The sequence below is a fragment of the Meleagris gallopavo genome, chromosome 3 (genome assembly GCF_000146605.3).
Source record: "Meleagris gallopavo isolate NT-WF06-2002-E0010 breed Aviagen turkey brand Nicholas breeding stock chromosome 3, Turkey_5.1, whole genome shotgun sequence".
Taxonomy (NCBI): domain Eukaryota; kingdom Metazoa; phylum Chordata; class Aves; order Galliformes; family Phasianidae; genus Meleagris; species Meleagris gallopavo.
The window spans coordinates 8,539,268-8,560,424 of record NC_015013.2 but is presented as its reverse complement, the minus strand read 5'-3'; the positions used below and the strand labels follow the sequence as shown (position 1 = coordinate 8,560,424).

Sequence of the window (21,157 nt, the reverse complement as noted above, 5' to 3'; positions counted from 1 at the left end):
TTTTGTGCAAAGGATCTGGAAAGAAATTTCAAGTGGAGAGCAGTTACATAACTGTGTATTGGAGCAGAGGGAGAAAAGTGCATAGAGAAAAGTGATTTTTATTATCGTTACAGACCAGTGTCCTCTGTTGAGAGTTTTGCAATTCCATTCACATTTCTCCGGCAGATCTCTGGGAAGCTTTGGACACATCTCTCCATGTGTTGTCCTGGATCTCAGATCTGTAGCTGTAAAACTGAAATGATGGGATTTCCTTTCATCTGCCTTCTGTGAGATCTTTTTTGGAGGAAACAAGGGGTTGCCTCTTGCTATCTTTATGCCTAGTACCAAGAATCATGGGGATCCAGGATCATGTACAAGTAAAGTGGACATATACATAATATTAAAAATACATATACCCAAAAGATCTCATTCAGAGTTCGTATCCAGTATGTATATCATATGGTGCCATAATTCAGGTTTTTGCTGTTTAAATGGCAATTCTTATCTTGTACATACATACATATATGAAAATCAGCATGGACTGAGATACTGTTGCTGTAGGAATTCCAACACTTGTTTTTCTGCCGTCATCTCTTTTCTTGAACTTCCAGAGGTATTTTTTTTTTTCAAAATTGAACATATATGTGTGACTTTTAACCTGGAACTAAAGACTTTCTGCTATTTTTTTCAACTAGAAAATTCGAGAACATTTACTTTATCATCTCTTAAGAGACTGTCTCTGAGGTGATTATTCTGCTTCCTACAAAAGTAACTATTAAATGAAATAGTTATCTTCTAGAAAAGCAATAGTCCTTGCAAGACCTGTGTATAAATGTTTTTCTTCACTAATTCTCACATTATATCAAACAGTAGCTGCTCTTCCATTACCACCTCCAGAGCATGTGCAGTATGTGGCTATGAGGCATTGCAGTCGTTTACAATTGTACCTGTTCTATCTCCTAAAATATTTTGGAGAATAAAAAAAATAAACCTCACAGAATGGATAAGTAGAAAAGAAAACCAGCACACCTGGTCCTGCTGTGAAGTGTAGGAAGCTGAAAAACATGCTTGGGGTTACAACAGCCCATGTAATTATGCAGTGTGTGTCTTTAGTCTCTGAGGGATAGGTACCTTAAAGAGAGGGGGAAAAAAAGGCATGAGCCTTTCACTGTAGGGTGAAATATGTCTGCTTGACAACACAGATCACAAAATAAACTAGGTTTATTTTTGTAAGTTGAACTCTGTAGTGTTTGATTTGAGATGAATGTGATGCTGTGGCAAAGGAACCTGATGCAGGTGAGCAGACATTTTCTGCACACCAGTGGTGCCAGGAGTCTGACAGTGCACCTTGCCCCCACCAGCATCACTTTCTGCTCTGAAAGATGAGTGCTCTCAGCATTTTGTAGGATAAGATAAATGTTTATTTCTAGTGAGAAAGGTGTGATCTTTACTCAGTTTACCATCTTCACTGACACAGTGGGATCAGTCCTTCACCTTAGGAAGCTTGCAGTAGGCACGAGCTTTGTTCCCTTCATATGGCCATCCTTCCAGGAGCTCCATGACATCTGGGGACAAGTCCATGAGCTGCTCATGTGCCTCATAGTTTACGCTATTGACCAAAACAATGAGAAATGTGTAGGTAGAATTATAGATAGTTCACTTGGGTAAGTGAGAGTATGGGTGAAAAGGCTGTATGCAATATCAGGTGCCCCAGAGTGGAGGAACGTGATTGTGGTGACAATCAATTCACAGCCAATGCTGAACTTACGCAGGATTTTCTGTTCCACCTGGATGTATATAAATTTAAGGGATCTGATGGAATTCATCACAAGGTACCCAGAGGGCCAATTTCATTGCAAGACCTCTCTCAATTCTCTCAGTTATTTTTCAATGGTCTTGGGAATCTGGAGACATATCAGTTGACTGAAAGCTGGCTAACATTATAATTTATGAGATTATAATTTAACGTTTTAATTTACGAGAAAAGCAAAAAGGAAGCCCTGGTAATTACAGGCCTGTCAGCCTGTCACTCTTACTTCAATGCCTAGTAAAATCATGGAGAAAATTATGCTGGGAGTTACTGAAAAATGTCTGAAGGACAGTGTGGTCTTTGGTCACAGTCAACATGGGTTCGTGAGAGGAAGATCCCATTTAACTGACTTAATTTTCTTTTATGAAAAGATCACCCATCTAGTTGACCAAGGTTGATGTTGTCTTTTTGGATTTCAGTGAAGTTTTTTGATACTATTCTTCACAGTATCCTTATGGACAAAATGTCCAGCAGACACCTAGGCAAAAACATAATGCAGCTGGTGAGCAATTGGCTGATGGATCAGGCCCAAAGGGTTATAATAGTAATAGAGTTACATCAGGCTAGCAGCTAGTTACTAGCAGGATTCCCCAGCGCTCCATTTTAGGGCCAATTCTCTTTAATGTCTTTGTAAATGACTTGGATGTAGGAGTAGAAGGTATTTTGGTTAAGTTGGCTGACAGTATTAAACAAGGAGGAGCTGTTGACTCCATCAAGACTGGAGAGGCCTTACAGAGACATCTAGACAAATGAGAGAGCTGGGCAATCCCCAACTGTATGAAGTTTAAGAACAAGGGCCATATTTTCCACCTGGAAGGGGCAACCCTGGCTATACAGGGGATAAGATGCTGGAGAGAAGCCCTGCTGAATGAGATTTGGGGGTCTTGATCAAAAGCAAATTGAACATAAGTCAGCAGTGTGCCCAGGTAGCCATGATGGCCAACTGTATGTTGGATTGCATCAAGCACGGCATTCTTAGCCTGCCAAGGGAAGTGATTGTCCCGCTCTATGCTGTGCTGTGCAGCCTCTCAGTACCATGTGCAGTTTTGGGCACCACTGTACAAAAAGGTCATAAAACTATTAGAGAGTATCCGAAGGAGAGCTGCAAAGATGGGGAAGATGTATAAGGAGAGACTGAGGTCACTTGGTTTGTTCAGCTCAGCAGAAACCTCACTGCAGCCTATGGCTTCCTCACAGGGGAAGTGGAGGGGTAGTGCTGATGTCTTTTTTCTGATGACCAGCGATAGAATGCAAGAGGACAGCATGAAGCTGCATCAGGGAAAGGTCAGGCTGGATATCTGGAAAAGGTTCTTCACCAGAGAGTGATCAGGCACTGAAATAGCCTCCCTAGGGCACTGGTCATGGCACCGAGTTTGTCAAAGTTCAGGAAGCATCTGAACAACTCTCTCAGATGCATGGTCTGATTTTTGGTGGTCCTGCGTGGAGCCAGTAGCTGGACTCAGTGATCCTTATGGGTTCCTTCCAACTCGGGATGTTCTGATTCTGTGATTAAATCAAGTTACATAAACCCATGACTGTCCTGTGTTTTAGGATGAAAATGCCTGTGTTCCTATAGGAGAAATGTAAGCAGCGTCTTCTGGACTTTATCATTAATGTGAGAAAATTTAAAAATAACAACAAAAACGGAATTGCTCTCAGTGGCTCATACTCCTTTTGTTTTTATTACACAGTGTTGACATATAAACACTATAAGAGGCCACAGCAATTCCTGTTGTCCTTAGAGTGCAGGCACTGACATGTTTCAGCCCCCTCTCTTCTAGTTGATTTCTCTCCTTCTTTAAGACCATAGCTCCATTGGCATCATTTGATAGCATCTTACCATCCTATCCTCTATTCAGAGAACCAAGTTGAAAGTACTGGGATATGTAAGCTTCTTAAATATAAACATCAGGCTAACACTGAATATGCAACAAAAAGATTGGTTCCTTACGGGCAGTCTGAAAAAGGAAACAAAATGCCTGTGAGAGTGATGAAAGCAGTACAGCACTTCCTATACTTAACAATTACGATCTTTTCTAGGTATTTATTGTATTTCTGAATAATATGTCTAGTTTTACATCTTCTGTATCAAGTTAAGTATGTCAGCAATACAATACAGAGCTATTTGTTAAACAGCAAAGGGCCACAAGCTCTTCACTCTTAAAGAGAAGGCAGTGTGTAATAGAGGGGCGAAGTGCAGGTTGTGGCACGTGTAATGGAAGGGCAGACTCTCTGCTTGCTCTGCTGTTATCAGAGCATTTGAGACCATCTGATATCAACGTGCCCAAACAAGCTTGGCGTTTTGCATCTTCTTGCGTCATCCCTCTGTCCTATTTTGTGCTCTGATCCCTGCCCATGTGTGCAGTTAATTTCCTCTTCTGTGGTTTTTCTTTTCTGAGTGCATCCCTTACTCACTTTTTTTTTAAATAATGGTTTGCCTAGGTGGCTTGTTTCTCTTTTTAAGACTTGGGATTCTTCAGAAGTAAATGAGATTTATAGAAATTGATTTTTTGAATTAAAATCAATTAAAATCAATTTCTGGAATTTTGATCATTAATAACATCACTGCCAGTCACAGCCAGACTGCAGGAAAATATTGGTTATGTGGGAAAGAAATCAGATGAGAGAATCCAGATCAGTGTTCTGTCACAGGAGTGCTCTTCCTTTCTTCTCTTTTTTGTCTCATATTTTCAATTTGCAACTGGTGCTATTTTCTATCAGTTCATGCTATTATAATAGCTTCTGCCTCTGTTTAGAAGTAGCTAATACCACATTATGACAGGGTTCACTTATGAGTTCCTTGACTAATGAACAAAACCTATTCTTTCAAGTATACTGTTGTATATATAATGTTATCACTCACTGATGTTACCTCAGCAATATTGTTGTAGTGCATGAGTTTATTTCTTGATTCATTGCAGTGGCTTGCAGTAAATGCACAGCTCTTGCTTTGTATCTCCTAAGATTGTCTTGCTTGTAATCAGACAACATTTAGCTTTCTTTTGATGTTGGTTTTTTTTTCGTTGCTCTGAAAAACAACACAGTATAGTTTAAATCGAAAGTAAAATCAGTAATTTTGAAGTCATCTGCTGTAGCTTCTTTGGAATGACTAGTTGTACCATTCTGGCTTTTTTGCACAGACCATTCTCTCTAAAATATACCCCCATAGTCTTAGAGCCCAACTGCCACCGTGAAGATGTGCTGTTGAGAGGCAACTCAGGGACCATCACTGTTTTTCTCTTGGAGAAAAAGCTCAGTGTGAAAAACTGCTACTAAGGGATGATCAGACCTGACTGACAATCTCTGGAGATTTTCTGTGCGTTGGTAGTAGAAATTTTTGAGGTTTGAAAATGTGACTCCAGAATAAAAGGCAAATTTTTACCCAGATCTTTTTTTTTTTCATAGAAGAAAACTTGTATCAAAAAATGTCCCAAGAAAAGAAGAGGGTAGATATCTCCATATGTGTGTTTCGTACCATGCTAATCATCATGAGAGACAGACTCCAAGAGTTTGGTCTGTGTAACTGAGATTTACCATCTTACCCATTTCTGCAACCAAACTTGGAGAAGTGTTCAATCTGAGTGAGTATGAAGCAAAGGTGTGTCACTGAATTCCTCAGTGTGGAAAAAAAATGGCACCTACTGACATTCATCAACACTTGCTAAATGTTTCTGGAGACCCAACAGTGGCTGTGAGCACAGTGAGGTGGTGGGTGGTGCATTACAGCAGTCGTGACAGTGATGTGAAGTACAAGCCACGTTCTGGGTGGCTATGCACAGCTGTCACACCACAAGATGAGGAGTGTCTCAATCAGCTCACCTGCATGAATTGGTCGATGGTGGTGACTATGTTGTTGTGACTGTAGTTTACAGCTGAGAATTTGCTCTATTGAACAGTGTTAGTGTGCTTTCTGTATCTGTTATAATTTCCATGGAAATAAATAGGAAGCGTTACTGCACAGCAACCTTTTGTGCTGGGTTTGAGCCTAAGGTATCTGTAGTTTGGGATATTTTAGAAGGGATGTAATGTGTACGTCATATTTTCTCCCCTTCCTCCCAGCTAAGGAGGTTTAGTCCTGCAGTTCGGCTGACACCCTCCCCTATCACTACTTCAGTGAAGGATCTTGCCCTCTGTCATCTTTTGCATGACATTTTTCAGGCCATTAGTCTAATAGCTTTGTGCGGTGTGAGTATAGGGAATAAAATTAAAATGGATAAATAGATCCAGTTATTTAATTTATTTTGAGATTTTGATAGCAGAGAATGCTTTTTATTTCACCTTGCCTCCTAAGAGAAGTTTGTTATCTGAAAAACTGGAAAGTAATGATATTTAAAATCCTTTCCTTTTAAAGGTCTGGAAGCATAGGAAGAGTAGTGATGGTAACACAGAGAAAATCAGGTCATTTCAAGAAAGGCATGCCCAAGTTTTGTTGGAAATACTTGATAACCTTCAGCAGTGGGCTCAGGGATGTACAGCTGTAACAAGAATGTCACTGTCCCAGTTTTTAGCTCTTTTAACACAGATTCAATAATCAACGGATGGAAGTGTTGGTTCATCAGTCTTGAATGTAACTGAGATGTTAAATAAGTAGACTAGTCATTAACTACATCCCAACAAACGAACCAGGTCTCAAAATGCCACTATGGTCTACTGCATTCACAGGCCATGTGTTAGAAAGCGTCTTTGAAGTAGTTGTGACCCATATATTCACATCCACATCACCATATGGTTCCTAATGTCAGCAGTCCATGTCATAAGGACTATGGCTCTGGCTTTGTCTCTTTACACATCCATTGGGTGCAACTACTTTGACATTTCCGATATTCAAATGCTACTGTAGCATCAGTACTGTGAGTTTTGTTGTTTTGTTTTGTGTTTTTTTTTGATGCTGAAAACTTGAACTCTTCCTCCCATGCACCAGCAAAGCAGGATGCTCTCCTTATACTAGCACACCAGCTTTATTCATTAATAGCCTTGTAGTCTGGGTTCAGACAGAAGTAAAAGCTAGGTGCAGAGACTTGTGTGTAACTTAGGCTGTTTGAGTCTGAAGCATACCCAACTGAGAAATAGAAGAGTGAGATGACTGAAGTTTTCATCAATATTTACACACCCAAGGTAATTGTTTGCTGGTTTATAGCCATAAGAGTTGGAAGTTGAGTTCCAGCTGTCTGCTGTGGTGCTGAAAATGGGATTTTCTGCCTGTTCCAGCATCTGAATTGAGAAGAGCAATTTCTGCCTGTCTGTTCTCTGGCTGCCAGTCTTTGAGTCCTCCAGCAGAGGTTGGAGGTAATTAGGCACAATATCTAACTGAGAAAGCAGGGAGGGACTCATGAGGTTTGGTTATGTAGCTTCCCTTCCCTCAAAGACTCTCCCTAAGTGGCAAGTGTAAACAAGCTGAGATTCAGGAGGTTTCTCTCTTCTCTTTCTTGTGTGTCTCAATAAAATACAGGCTGCATTTTGTCTGCATTGTTCAACTCTAGGAAAGTGCTCCAGTTACTAATGTAGAATTGACTTTCTTTGCATTTCTATCATCGTGCAAACTCCATTCTCCTTATGCTGTGCATGGAAACCCATCAGCCTAATAGAAGATGCAGGGATCCTGCAGTTACAATTGACTGATCGATCGCTCTGTATTCATATCAAGTTGGCAGTACAGCCAGTTCAGTAAGCTGCAGGGTGATTGTCAGTTCAATAATATATTTTCTAGCATTACACAAGAGTTTGAGAAAGACACTTCAGGATTGCTTTTATTTGAGTTCGTTTTCTTTTGTCAGTTTTTCACCCTCAGCCTCCTTTACAAAGTGATCTCTGTGATAAGTACAAAAAGTAAGAATTAAAATTGCAGGTAAGAGAAATTCTGTATGAAGATGGGTGGTAATTTTAGAAATGAGCTGCTCTGAGCTATTGCCTGTGTTTTGTAGACAAAGATGATGATGTTCTTCACCCACTATGACGGTTAATTTACTTAAGTTTTTTGCATTGTGATTGCATTTTTTGTTTAACAGGCTCTATTTGTATATGTTTAAGCATATCTGTTTTGTCCTTTCCTAGTTTGTTTCTTAGTTTGTTTCCCCCTAATCACCACAAACCTTGTAAAGCTCGAGATTCTTGGCCAGATGTCGTGGTTGTGGCCAGTCTCTTGCTTGTTAATCTAAAAGTTTAAGTAAAGAGGTTTTTGAAAACCAAGTGTGTGTGGCAAAGACTCCAGCTTAGTTAAAATAGTGTATATGCAAGTTTGCTCAGCTTTCTTCACAATCTGACATTTGACTTGATAGAAAGGAGTCTCTGGTACTCTGTTGTACAAACACTTTGTCCAAAAGAGACCGGTACCTAAAGTTGAGAGCATTGTGCCCCATTGAGTTATATGAACAGAGGCAACTGAAATTGCCAAAAGCTTTCTTCTTTTTGTTAAATATCTGCTTTGTAGCAGAATCTTGATAAATTTGAGAGGAAATCTTCAGCATTTAGGGAAGACAGATTTCATCACTTTGTTATTTGTCCACTGCCAGCAGTGAAAGGGTAAAAAAAGATAAGTGTTTTACTGTAATGAATGTCGGGTTGTGGTTGGCTTTTATTTCTGTATTGAAATGAAATCTCATGCAGATGCCTGCTACAGTTACCTTCATGATATCGCAAAACGAATTTTGCTGCCAATTTTGTGGTCAAATGGCTCTTCATAGGCACACTTCTGTGTGCTTCTGAGATGTTCCACTCAATTCATGGCACGCAAGATGCCTCTGGTTTCTCTCAACCACCACAGAAAGGGGCCATTCCCATCACTACGAATGAAAGCACCCATTAAGACCAAACTGTAAAGTCTTCTCCACCAATTTGTTTTTTCTGTACATGAATTTTAGCATGCCCTTTTACAGCTTTGGCCAGTGAAATCCTCTGACCTCAATAAAGAGGCAGGTTTTAGCGTGCAATCAGTAAGTAAAGCCCAATATGAGAAGCATCACACATAATGAAGTTTATCTTCCATCCTCTTTTCCCTGCTTGTCTCATTAATGTGATCGTCACAAGGAAAGAGCAAAGGACTCTATTTTTCCTTCATTTGCCAAATTTTGACAGATCTGAGGACAAAATATGATCCTATTCCCCAAGATGATCATCCAGTCACTAGATGGCTTGGTAAGGTAACCTACTGCTTGTGACTTTTGCCTTTTAGTTTGGTATGGTCTGTGTTTCATGTGTTTCTGCCACCATTATTACCATGCATAGAATTGATGGAACTATTTCAGTAGGTTTTTCAATGTCAGTGTTTTCTTGACTCCTTGAGGTGTTTTTTTTCCTTCGCTCTGATTTAAACTCTTTCTCATTTTCTGAGCTATTTCTGGTTTCTGGACCTGGAATTATTCATGAACTTCAAGCTATGTGCATAGATCCTTTCCTTGACTGTAATGTTTCTTAGGTAGGTATAAGCAACTTGATAACTTGATCAGCTCCATTGTTTTAAAGGCAGGATAAATACAGCTTTATATGGTCCACTGTAGTCAGAATAAACAAAACTCAGAGCCTTTCATCTGAATCTGTGGGGCAAGAGAAATACCCCACAGATCTCAGCAATCATGAGACATCCTAGATGCTAAAAAAAGGTGAAAAAAGTGAAATCACAGTTATGAAATCCACACAGAAATACATCATATATTTTAGCCAGCAAACCAGCATGCTTTATTCATGACTTTAAAGGAGCTGTCGGCGTTTTCTCCCTTCTGAGTATTCAGCTCTGAAACTCAAGTCTCTACCACGAGGGCCTAAACAGAAATTTCACCTCAGCCAAAAGTCTAAACTAGCCATCATTTGAATCAATAAAGGAATTCCTATTCTAACATCAATCAGAGAAAACTGTATGTAGCTATTTTCAGGTACTGAAAGTCCTTTTAATTCCTGAACATGGATATATGGATACAAGCTGTCTCTATTGACTTTTCTTCCTTAATTTTTTCGCTAGGCTCTTTCAGATTTTTTGTTTCGTTAATACTCATATTTATTCTCATATCATCTTATTGGAAGTAATTCCACCCTGGGAACAGCATTACAAATTTTAAATATTCTAAACCCAGTGGTGCTATCCTACTAGTATCACCATAAAAGTAAAAAATGAAGCTTCTAATTACTTTAATGGCAAGAAGAAAAGGAACAAGTTACCTACCTTTAAGAGCTAAAAAGTTCAAACCATTTCCTTGTAAACTCTATACTGAATCTCTTGGGAAAAAGCAATATCTATTTCTGTTCTTTAAAGAAGTTACAGGAAGTTGGCCAAGAGGAAAAGAGTAATTATACCAAATGCACACTTATAATGAGCATAAATATGACTATTAAGGAAACATAAAAATCAGTAACAAATTTAGAAGGCCTTTTAAAGTGCACATCTTTAGTAAGACAAATTAAATTATTGGATATTCCTACTTTTAAGAACTTCAGAAATAAAGATCAGAAATTGGTCACTTGATCAGAAAGTCTCCTACAAAATTAGAAGCACTTAAAATATTTTTTCTAGACTTTCTCAAAATAAACAGACAGCCTTTAGCACTAGCAGTCTCTTTGTGGAAAGGCTGAGCACTTTGCTTAGGGAGAACTTCCCACTGACTCCCATTGTACAGGGAGCAGTGCAAGATGCCGTGCTGTGTCTGCCTCTGTCCAAATGGCAACTAGCAAAATGTAGCAACAAGCCTTCAGGCCTCCATGGTACACATTCTTTTCTTGGATTCCTTTTATATTTTGCAGCTCTACAGAATTTGCAATTCAGGCTGGTATAAGAGAGAAATCCAACCATGAAAATGTTATCATTACCAGCTCCTCCAAGAAGACACTTTAATCAGTTGCAAGGCCTTCACTGAATCAAAATGTGTAAAAATATGTACTGGTTCTTTACTGGAATACATTTCAGAGTTGAAGGTACATGGATTTCAGTGCTGTTTATTCTTGTTGAGTGGATTGAAGACTTGCCTGGAGGAAGGCAGCTTCTCTGCTTCCATAGCATCAAGTTTGGAGAATAATTTGAGCTACAATTAATGAGACTTAACTCTATATTTGATGAGCTAGAGGATGACTCAGAAGTGGTTAGGACTGCCTCTTAGGTAACAGCACAAGCATCTGTACAGATGCAGGCCTGTGCCATTGTTTACAGTCCTACTGCCATGCATTAGATCAGTTACTGGTGTTGCCAAGTTTCAAGTAAGGTGAGGGTCACCAACACTACTACAGCAGCGTTGCCTTGTAACATTTCTTTTGTCGCAAGGTGTAGAGCCTTGGAGTACAGATAGTCCTGTGTAAATCATACTCAGCATTCTCCTCTGAACTTCTGGTGTTGGGAGATTTATTCTCCTTGTAAACTTTGCAAAGTACTTTCTAAGAAGGTTTAAAAAGTAGTATTTTTAATATTATGCACATGACTTAGTAGGCAATTCGATTCCATCTTCTAAACCATCTTCCTGATCTGCTTGTGCTTAGAATCTGCTTAGTTCTTCACGTGCTAAAACACTCTTGGGAGAAGAGTCTTTTTGCTCACAGATGACCGCCCTGACTATTGGGAGCCATGCTTCCACTCATTCTTTCTTTCAAACCCGGTAGGTCTTGAGTTCATCTTAACAATAATTCAGTAGGAGTGATGGGAAATACTCTCCCATCCATCACAGTACAAAGTCCACTGGTGTTCCCAAGGAAATGTTGGGAACATGGGTTTGGACTTTCACAGGGGGATGAAAGAAGTGACCCTGTGATTCTCCTGTCTCCCAGATAAGTGTTCTGTCTGCTCCAACAGTAAGTCCTTCCTATCCCATCATTCTTCCTCTACTCTTCTAAGAGCACAAACTATCAATCTCTTCTCTTTTCCATGTAGGATGGGTAAAATCTAAAATCCCCCTTCCTTTCAAGCTGAAGCTTCTTAATAAAGCACGTATATATTCCTGGGATGTGTGGAATTGCTTCCATATAGGCTTAAGAACTCAGGTTTGCTGGTGCTGGTGCTTTTTTTCTCATGGCTGCTATTTGGTTGAGCTGCACTCCTAGTGGCTGCTCCCAGTCTCCTTTTGGAGCAGCTGAGTCTCTATATATTGTGTGATGTGCCCAAAACAGGTCTGTGGGTTATGCTCCTACATCCAGGCGCTCAAAAGCAAGGTGCTGCAGCACTGTTTGTTGAACATAGCTCTAAATCTATATGTAATAAACACTTAGGAGGTGGGAAATGCAGTGAGTAATGAGAGCAATAAAGCAAAGACAAAACAGCTGAGATCAGTGAAACGCAACGATCCTTATTTTCTATAATTACAGCAATTATGTAGCTATTAATGACATAACCTGATAAAGTGCTTTTGTTGCAAGCCAAAATTCTGCGCATTATCTTAAAATAAGGGAAATGCTTGGCGTTTTGAGAGATTTCATACCAATAAAGACCTATTTATAGTGTAACCCACAATACAGTATAGTTTGCAAAGGCTAAAAAATGGCTTTCAGATTGCAATCGGCATGAATAATTAACGTTTTACGTCAAAGTGTGGGGAAGTCGGAAGCAGGGTCCTAAAGGGATTGGACTTCTGAAGCTATTCATCGCGCTTCTATTCCGCCAAGAGAAATAGAAACACTGAGGTAGAGAGATCACAGCAGAGAGCAGAGCTGTACCATGGTCTGATACCTGTGCTGAAATGGGCAGACATAAACGGTAAGAGATTCAGTTTACGCACGCAATGTAGAGTGATGGCACACCTGGGGAGCGGTAATAATTGGCAGGGCTTTAGAAAGGGGGAGTGCTGCTTAGCATGCAGAGAAACGCTACTGACAGTCTCTTCATGGCTCATAAACCCACTGTGCCAGCCCAGCCAGTGGCATTACAAATGCAGACTTCCAGTGGGAGCTGTTGTCAACCAAAGAGCTAATCATCCCCGTCTGGCAAGACTGCCTTCAGTCTGCTGTATGCCATGCCTTGTCTTTCGTTGAGAAGGTAGGGAAAGTTTAAATGGGTAATTCAAATAGTAACAGGAGGGCTGCTGAAAATTAATTCCAGGTGCGGAGGGAAATTAAAGAGATATAACAGTACAGATGATAATAAAGAGCAGAAAATGAACCATTTTGCTGGAAGAAAAACAAGGCGTTATTTTGTTTTGTTTTTTTTAATTGAAAGTGTTCCTGTTCAGGTAAAGAGAAGGCATCAGTGCTCGGCAATTAGAGTAGTCGTTCAAGTTTACTTTTATTTCAAACAGACATTGCCCTTCCACATTTTGGGTAGAACAGAGGTTTTAGAGAAAGGTCTGTGAAAAAGCTCAGTACAAAACCTCAAAACAGTAAATGCTTGGAAATTATTCTGTAGAATAAGGACTGATTGGCTGTGGATTGGGAATAAGTATGATGGTTTTTATTTTTTTAACGTATATACAAGTATTATCCTTAAATGAATGGCATTTTTACTCATACGCATATGTAGGGCCAAGATCATTTCCAGGCTGTTGATGGAGATTTGTATAAATATAACAGAAAGCACAATTTAGATATTGGTGTTTCCTAGGAAGGCTTAAAGTCTAACTTTGTGAACTGTCTCTTAAGACATCAATATAACTGAGTATGAGCAATGATGATTAGAAATGGTCAGTGAGAAAAGGGTGTGATTACGAGCAAGGAAGGAAATACTAAAGATCACGGATGGGATAGGTGGGCTTCAAAAATTGCTGTGTACCTGAATGGGAAAACAGTGGCTTTTGTAAAATGGAGCCTGGACTGTATTATATATTGGCAGCATTAATAGAGGCTGTGATTCCCAGACAGACACTGGAATGACAAAATTTGTTCTCTGACAAAACTGAGTACAATGTGTTTTCTTTGAGAGGACCTAGATTTGCCTCCTACACTACTCAAAGCAAGAAAATAGATGATGTTTATGTTTCTCACTGGACCTTTTGGATATTAGTGTCCTAATGAAAGATTTGAGAAGTTTATAAAACACACAGAACATGTCTAACTTGGCCAGGCCTCTTTTTCCTAGGGCTGGTAAATTGTTGTGAAGAAGTGCTTTTTGCAGTGCTCTTCCATGACTTGCTAATTTTGTCCATCTGACATTCATGCATTATGTTTCAACCAGCAAAACTTAAAGTGGCTTTATTTTAAAAATAATCAAAATAAAGGTTATCTGCAAAATGAGAAGAAAAAAAATAGGGAAAGAAATCAGCTTTCAGATCTTGTAGCTTTTTTAGGTCTCGGAAGTATTTTTTAATCATTTTGGCAACATTTGTTTTAAATCACAAATTATTTTAGATTTGTGGTGCTTTTTTTTAATTAGCATCACAGGTCTTGCTTAAGCCCTCCAATCTATATAAACTTCATATGTTTTTGAAGTTTATAGTACAGTCTTAAGAACTGTTTCACAAGCAAAAAAAACAAACCCAATGTCTTACTTAGTTTTCCCATTGCTATTTTGGGATGACAGCTGGGACAGAAGGAAGTGAGAGAGGAGAGCATCACCCTCTTGCCATGAGTGCAGGTACCAGTATCCTTCTGTTTTTTTGCAAGATCTCTCTTGCGGGTCCTGCAATAAATCAGAACAAGTTCCCAAAAGCACAGAGAATCAGCATCAAAAGTAACCTGTAATCATCACATTTGTGGCACCAGGGTAAAGACAAGACCTCAGCAGTGTGACTCCAGTGTGACAGCAATGGACGCACCAGTACCCTTTCCTAGGTCAGCAGACTGATCAAGATGGGACTGCCCTTCTCTCTGAAGGCAAAAAATGCTTAGGCCTGGAATGGTTTACACTTGTGCAAGTACCACCTTTTTTGGGAACAGCAAGGGTGTGAAACCAACCCACAGAGCCTGCTGTCAGCAGTGGGTGTCACAGCCCACAGATAGTCAATAGTCATTAGGAGTCAAAAAGGCAGAGAAACCTGGCCAACTCAAAGGAAAGATGCAGCAGAAAATGAGTGCTCAAATCTAGCTTTTGCTTCTTGCATCATGGTCTGGTTTTATTCTTGCTGTATTAAAACTGTCATGGCTTTATGCTAATGTGCTTCGTTCCTAGCCAGTGATTATTATGCTCTGAATTAGCATCGCTCTTTGAGAGTATTTTGCATAGGGAGAAAAAAAAAAAAAAAGAAAAAAAAAGAGGTAGTCCTTCTGAAAAATAGGAATGAAAGGGGAAAGGAGAGCTGTTATGCATTAGCTCAGAGCTGTGTGTGTTTGGAGAGGATGAAGGAGAAGGGCCACATCATCTCTTCATGGCTGATGGAGAGCCCAGCAAGGCTCCTGGAACAGATCCACGTAGGACAAAATACTGAAATTCACGGAACAGCAGTCAAAACATGGATCTGGTTTTGACACTGTTTGGCTTTTAAAGAGCCCACCCCTATGGGTAAATTCCTTTTGACTCTAGTATTTGTGTTGCCTGACGGTGAATCCATGCTAGTTTATTCTCAGCGGGAGAAACTTCCTGGGGGCAGTGAGAGCACAGCTAGTGTGCAGCACAGAGAATGTGCTATATGAAATAAGATTTTTAAGGGATGTCATTTCACCTGGAAATGGCCTTGGCAGTAGTAACTAGGACCAAGTCTCAAAGAGCTGTGCATCTCTGAGGTTTAGTAGGGTTACTTTGGTAGCAGAAATGTACTAGTAAAGGGCATGGGAGAGAGGGCAAGCAGCAGGAGGAATTTCATTATATTTCAACTGTGGATTTATGTAGCAGAAAGCCTAATTCAGCAGCAGTCGTCTGTCATTTCTAGTTTGTTCAGTGGGTTGCTTCTACACCCCTTGTACCTCAAGCAGGACAGCAAAGACAGTACCAACCCGCTGCTTTTAGCAGCATCTGTATAAAATCCCAGCAGTGGATCACAGCGTGGTCTTGTGCTCTTTATAACTAGAGGCATCTTAAAAATAGAGGAGATGGGGAATGGTGTGCTCTCTTTGGATCTGCATATAGAGTAAATTGATCTATATATACCCCTTGCAGGTCTTTGAAGCCCTGCATGTCCCGGTGAATCAGGAAGCATAAGGAAATACCCAGTTTCATCTTTCTACCTTCACAATAATGTGTGTTCAACATAGCTAGGTGACTTGCAGCCTTGATGCAGCATGTCCTATCCCTCCGTAGGACAGTACCTTGTAATGGGTTGTCCTTATAAGCAGGGATTTCTCTAGGCAGTTAGACACAATATGAAGAGCTGAAACAGAATGAAATGTTTTGACTTTTTTTCCCCTCTGTTTTTAATTGGAAAAAAAAAAGTTCTCAGAGATGTCTGTTTCTCTCCATTGCCTCAAAGAATAGTTGTTTTTTACCAGTTCCAGTGATGCACCTTGGCTCTCTGTCCCTTTAGCCATTGTCTTTTCTCAAAAAACTTACAGGCAACTGTATCTGGCATTGATATTTTACAAGATAGAGAATTGTGTTGCCAATGTTAAAAAAAATAAGCAAGAACAAAATAAGCAACTTCCTTGAAAAACTTGAGAAGCTCAAATAATATTTTAGTTTAGAGATTTGATAATAGGATTTCCTTTATGCTAGAGGCATCTCTCTTGGTTCCCACGAAAGCCAACCTAAATTTGGCACACTTAAAGCCTTTTAAAAATTTCCGTTGAGATGCACAAGAATTTGACAGCTAAAATCTCTGGTTAGTTCTATGGCGTAGGTGTGTTCATCCCTTCAGAGCTCTGTTCTTGTTGAGGCTCCAGAGCTTGTGCTCATGACGGAGGTTAATCCTTAAATACTGCTAGCAGAATGAAAACACTGAGCTGCTGATTTCAGAATGGTGTCAGTGAAGATCTATGTTCTGTCTTTATTAATCTAGACTGCCTTTTTGCAAACCACTCACCTCTGTTTTCCTGGCAGTGCTGCATTACAACACAGGGCTGGGAAATGACAGAACAGTTGAGTTGGAAGGGACCATCAAAGATCAATTAGTCCAACCACCTGAACGTTCCAGAGCTCACAGAAGTTACAGCACATTATTGAGGACATTATCAAATGCCTCTTGAACACTGACAGGCATGGGGAATGTACCACTTTCCTAAGAAAGTTGTTCCAGTGTTTGACCATTCTCAACAGAACTTCTTGTACAGAGAGGTTTCCTAAGGTTTCCCAGTCTGAACCAGTCTATGTTGCTCCTGCATGTCTGCTGTTGGTTACCAGGAAGGTGCAGAGCCCGGCATCTCCCTTTGCTTCCTCTCTTCAGGGAGATGCAAAGAGCAATGAAGGCCTCTTGGGCTGTCCCGTATGGAGAAGAGGAGGTCAGGTGTCCTCCACCCCTCCCCACAGTACATGCCTTCCAGCCCTGTTACCAACTTTGGTGCCTCTTTCAGGTGCTTTCACGTACTTCAATATCCTTTTTATACCGTGGAGCTTAGAACTCCAATATCCAATGTGATGCTCCATCAGTGCTGGCCCAGTAGTGTGATAATCGCTTCTTTTGGCCAGCTGGCTGTCCTATGCTTAATGCACCCCAAAATGTGCTTTGCCCCTTGGCTGCCAGGCACAATGCTGCTCACACTGAGCTTGCTGTCTCTTGCACCGCCTTGCCCCTTGCTGCTGAGCTGCTCTCCAGCCACTAATTTCCCAGTCTATTCCTGTGTTTCTGGCATTGCTCCATCCCATGTGCAGGACCCAGTGTTTACTCTTGTTGAATTTCATTACTCTGATAATTACTCAATGCTCCAGATCCCACTGAAATCTAGAAAGACTGCATCCACCACCTTCCTTTCATCTAGCAAGTGGCTGGCCTTATCCTAGAAGGGCATTTTGACTTTCCCTTGACAAATGATACTGTTGACTATGCCTGATGATGGCTTTCTTCTTTACATGCCTTTCAATATATCCCAGAGTAATCTTCTCCATAACTTTTCCAGGGACTAGGGTAGACTAACAGGTCAGTATTTTGCTGGGTCTTCTCTCATAGGCCTTTTATGGATAGATGTATGATATCCGTAAGAAATAACATTAATAATAACAAATAAAATACGCCTGCATGCCAACTAAACTGTGCAGACACACTTTCTAGGGGCAGAGGCTGCATGCTTCAGCCCAGGACTAGTAGAGCTCATTGCAGCCTTGGTGGCTGTTGTGTTGAAGGACACTGTGCTTCTCTTAACTTCCTGTAGTTCATGTTTTCCTTCGTGGTCCTGGCTTACCTATTTCCACATATCTAATTACAGAGATGTTCATTCTCGAGAACATCAGCATACTTCTTCCCTGCAAACCTGAGGGAGAGGTCATGCAATATAAATGTGCCAAGTGACAACCCCCAGGTTTCTCTTGCAGTGAGGGAGGGTAATTTAAATTCTTCGGATTTGTCTGTTAGTTTGTTTAAGTATTGAGTCTTCCTTGATGTATTACAATGTAATGACTGCAGAATTTTCTCTTTTAGTTTTAGTCCTTGCCCTTGGTCAACATTAGTTCATGCAAATTTCTCTTGAATCCTATTGTTAATACAGATCTTTACAACAGAGCATGAGTTCAATTGGAAGAAAATAAAGTTAAAATAATAAAGATAAAGCTTTTTTCCCTTTTTTAATAGTTTCTGTAACAATGGAAAAAAATTACCATCTGTGTGGTTCTCTTGATAATTTATTAAAATATCTATTTCACTTTCTTATTTTGTTTCTTTCTCCTTTTCTTGCGGAAAATCCAGCGGAGGAAGTGGAAAGACTGGCTGCAATGCGTTCAGATTCTCTAGTACCTGGGACACACACACCTCCAATCAGAAGAAGAAGCAAATTTGCCACTCTTGGAAGGCTATTTAAGCCATGGAAATGGAGGAAGAAGAAGAGTGAAAAATTCAAACACACTTCTGCAGGTAATAGTCGCTGTCGGGCTGGTTTGTTAATCTTGGGCTGTTTGATCAACAAGGCTAAAAGCTGTTAATGCAGCCCCCAATTTATATGCTTCTTATGGTTGTAGCTTGGCTAGCAGAGGTTTCTCAGATTCTAAGTGATCTTTGTTACCAGCCCTTTCTTAAAAGAAGGAAAAAAATAAACACCACATTTCATACACTGATTTAGCAGGCTGTGGATAAAGGAAGTGGTGTGAATGAAAAGGCAAACCAAGTGGAGGGTATAGCCACAATCAAACTCTGTAAGTACAAACAGAGGAACAGAAAAGGAGACAGCAAAGAAGTTGACATTTTCTTGAGTAATTCATGTAACCATAAATTATTTTTTCCATTGGGCTGGAAAAATGTGTCACTTGTTTTCTGAGAAAAACAAATGTCTCTTCCTGCCACACCTCTTCTCCTGTCGTTGCATTTAACATTCCTGATTTAACACTTTTTGTTTATACACTTTTATACACTTTATGTATGTATATAAGTCTATACGTATTTAAGTATAAAGTTTAACACTTTATATATGTGTCTACATGTATTTATGTACATTTATATAGAAAACTGCAAATACATGTTTTTATATTGCAAATTTGTCTGAGCAAGAATCCATGCACTGATTCATAGAAATATGTACCTGATTTGTTTCAGACTCTGTTTTACTTACTTAGAAGGCTTCTTTTCTTTGCTCTTCCATGATGACTAATAATTAGTACGTGTGTTTCAGCAAATCTTAAGTCTGGATTGTGAGAAAACCTGAGTTTTCTTCTGACTTCTTATCATTCTCGCTGGAGCTAGGAACAAAGCAGTTGCCAGAAGATACTTGAATTATAGCCCAGTTGACCTGTTTATTGCACAGTGGAAGCTTTCAGGCAGGGCTGGAGTATACTTTCTGACATCCCTAAGCCTGTACTCTTCCAAATGACCCATAATAGCACAAGAAGTCTGATTTAGCCAAGTGCAAATTCATGCATGAGGTTAAATGCAGAATAAGATTTTGCAGGGTTCAGACCTAAGGGTGCAATGTACTGTGTGGTGTTTAAGCTGCTCCCTGATTTGTCAGGCAAGGACTAATGAGCTGGAATGGATGGCTGTATTACTCTGACTGGTGATTGTATTTTTAGTTTGACAGCTGAAAAACTATTGTCACGAAAATGACATGTTTCTGCAAAACAAAAAGCTTTTCTTTCATGTTCTGTAGCAGCCATAACTGTAGTGCAGCGTAAAGGATTTCTATGAAATTTGCAGTGCACACAAGGAGCATTGGATACGTGGATGCTTTAGTGACAACCAGTTTGAAGCTAGTTGCAGCATTCTGGGCTCATTGGTTACATAGCATCCACAGTAATACTGGATGTACCATGGGATGCAGAAATGCCCCTTGTATTTATTTATATGGTTTATCCAGCTCCATTAACTGGGACTGGGCTGCATGCTGCTAGAGTTTGACTAATTAGGTTGAAGCTGGCTTGAATATGCCTGCATGATCTGCTCTGGGCATTGCAAGAGTCGTTATGTAGATTGTCCCCATTTACCAAAAAATTTGGGAAGCGTGCAGGGATTAAAACCAGAGGAAAAACATGTATTTCCTTTTCTCAGGAAGCTTAACCTGACCAGCCAGCATACCTCCTTCTCTTGTAAATGGGACTTCAGTGTCTGAAGAACAAATTAAAAGCAGGGTATCCAGTTTGCAGGAAATGTTTGACTGAGGTACTGAGTTTGATTTCAGCTGAATCCAAAACCTTTTCTTTTTTTTCCCCATTTCTTGTAAGCCAACAATATCCTGCAGCTGCTTGGCAGAATTGGTATTCTTGTCAGCTCCCCTGCTAATAACTACGGCAAAATTGACACAGATGTCAAATTTGCCAAGCACTCTGCAGGAAGCACTGGGGGAGACTTGCTTCTGGACTGTATCAGAGCTGGGGACCCCATAGTTTTCATCATCCACAGCCCTGAGGAATAGGAATCCAGCAGAATCCTGTCAGACCTCTATCTGACAATTCAGCAGCACTGCTTGAACCTACCATATGTAATACAAAATATTTTGCACGCAGAAAACTAGTGTTTTTCCACCTGTGTTTCCATGAACTCTAGTCTGATACCTCTGATCTCACTGGAAAATATATTTAATTTTTACAATGAATCAAAGGACAAGCTTATGAGGTGGCATAATGAGAGTCAGCATGATACTTCTTAATACAGGTTTATTTTCTTCTAGTGCACTGATGAATGTGATGCTTTGAGAAAAAAAAACCCATTAGTGTCCTGCCGGCATGCACCCAAGCTTTCCTACCTGTACAGAACATCAGTAATTATTAAAAATAAATACTAATACAAATATTTTATTAGCCTTTTTTTGAGGCAACGATAGATTCAATTATTTTAAATGTCAGAAGTGATATGGGTCAGAATGTGTGACCTTATCTGTTGAAAGTTTCTTTGAAATTAATGGGATTTTTTTTCTGTGAGAAGAAGCAACAGAGTCAGGCTGATATTGAAGGCTGAAAGGTTGCCTTTTTTGGAGAGTTCCAAGTGATAACATCTTGCATCTATATCTTTAATAGACTAAAAGCTCTGTGCT

The 21,157-nt window shown here is 39.9% G+C and overlaps 1 protein-coding gene across 3 annotated transcripts in view; it reads left to right on the top strand.

Moving 5' to 3' along the window:
* The window catches only part of PHACTR1 (phosphatase and actin regulator 1), a 262,086-nt gene that overhangs the window by 125,527 nt on the left and 115,402 nt on the right, over window positions 1–21,157 (top strand). For all 3 annotated transcript variants that reach the window (XM_031552743.1, XM_010708344.3, XM_010708348.3), the window contains exon 2: window positions 18,388–18,552. In XM_031552743.1, coding sequence (XP_031408603.1) covers window positions 18,414–18,552 — 139 coding nt within the window. In that variant the 5' untranslated portion in view covers window positions 18,388–18,413. The remainder of the gene's footprint in view (window positions 1–18,387; window positions 18,553–21,157) is intronic.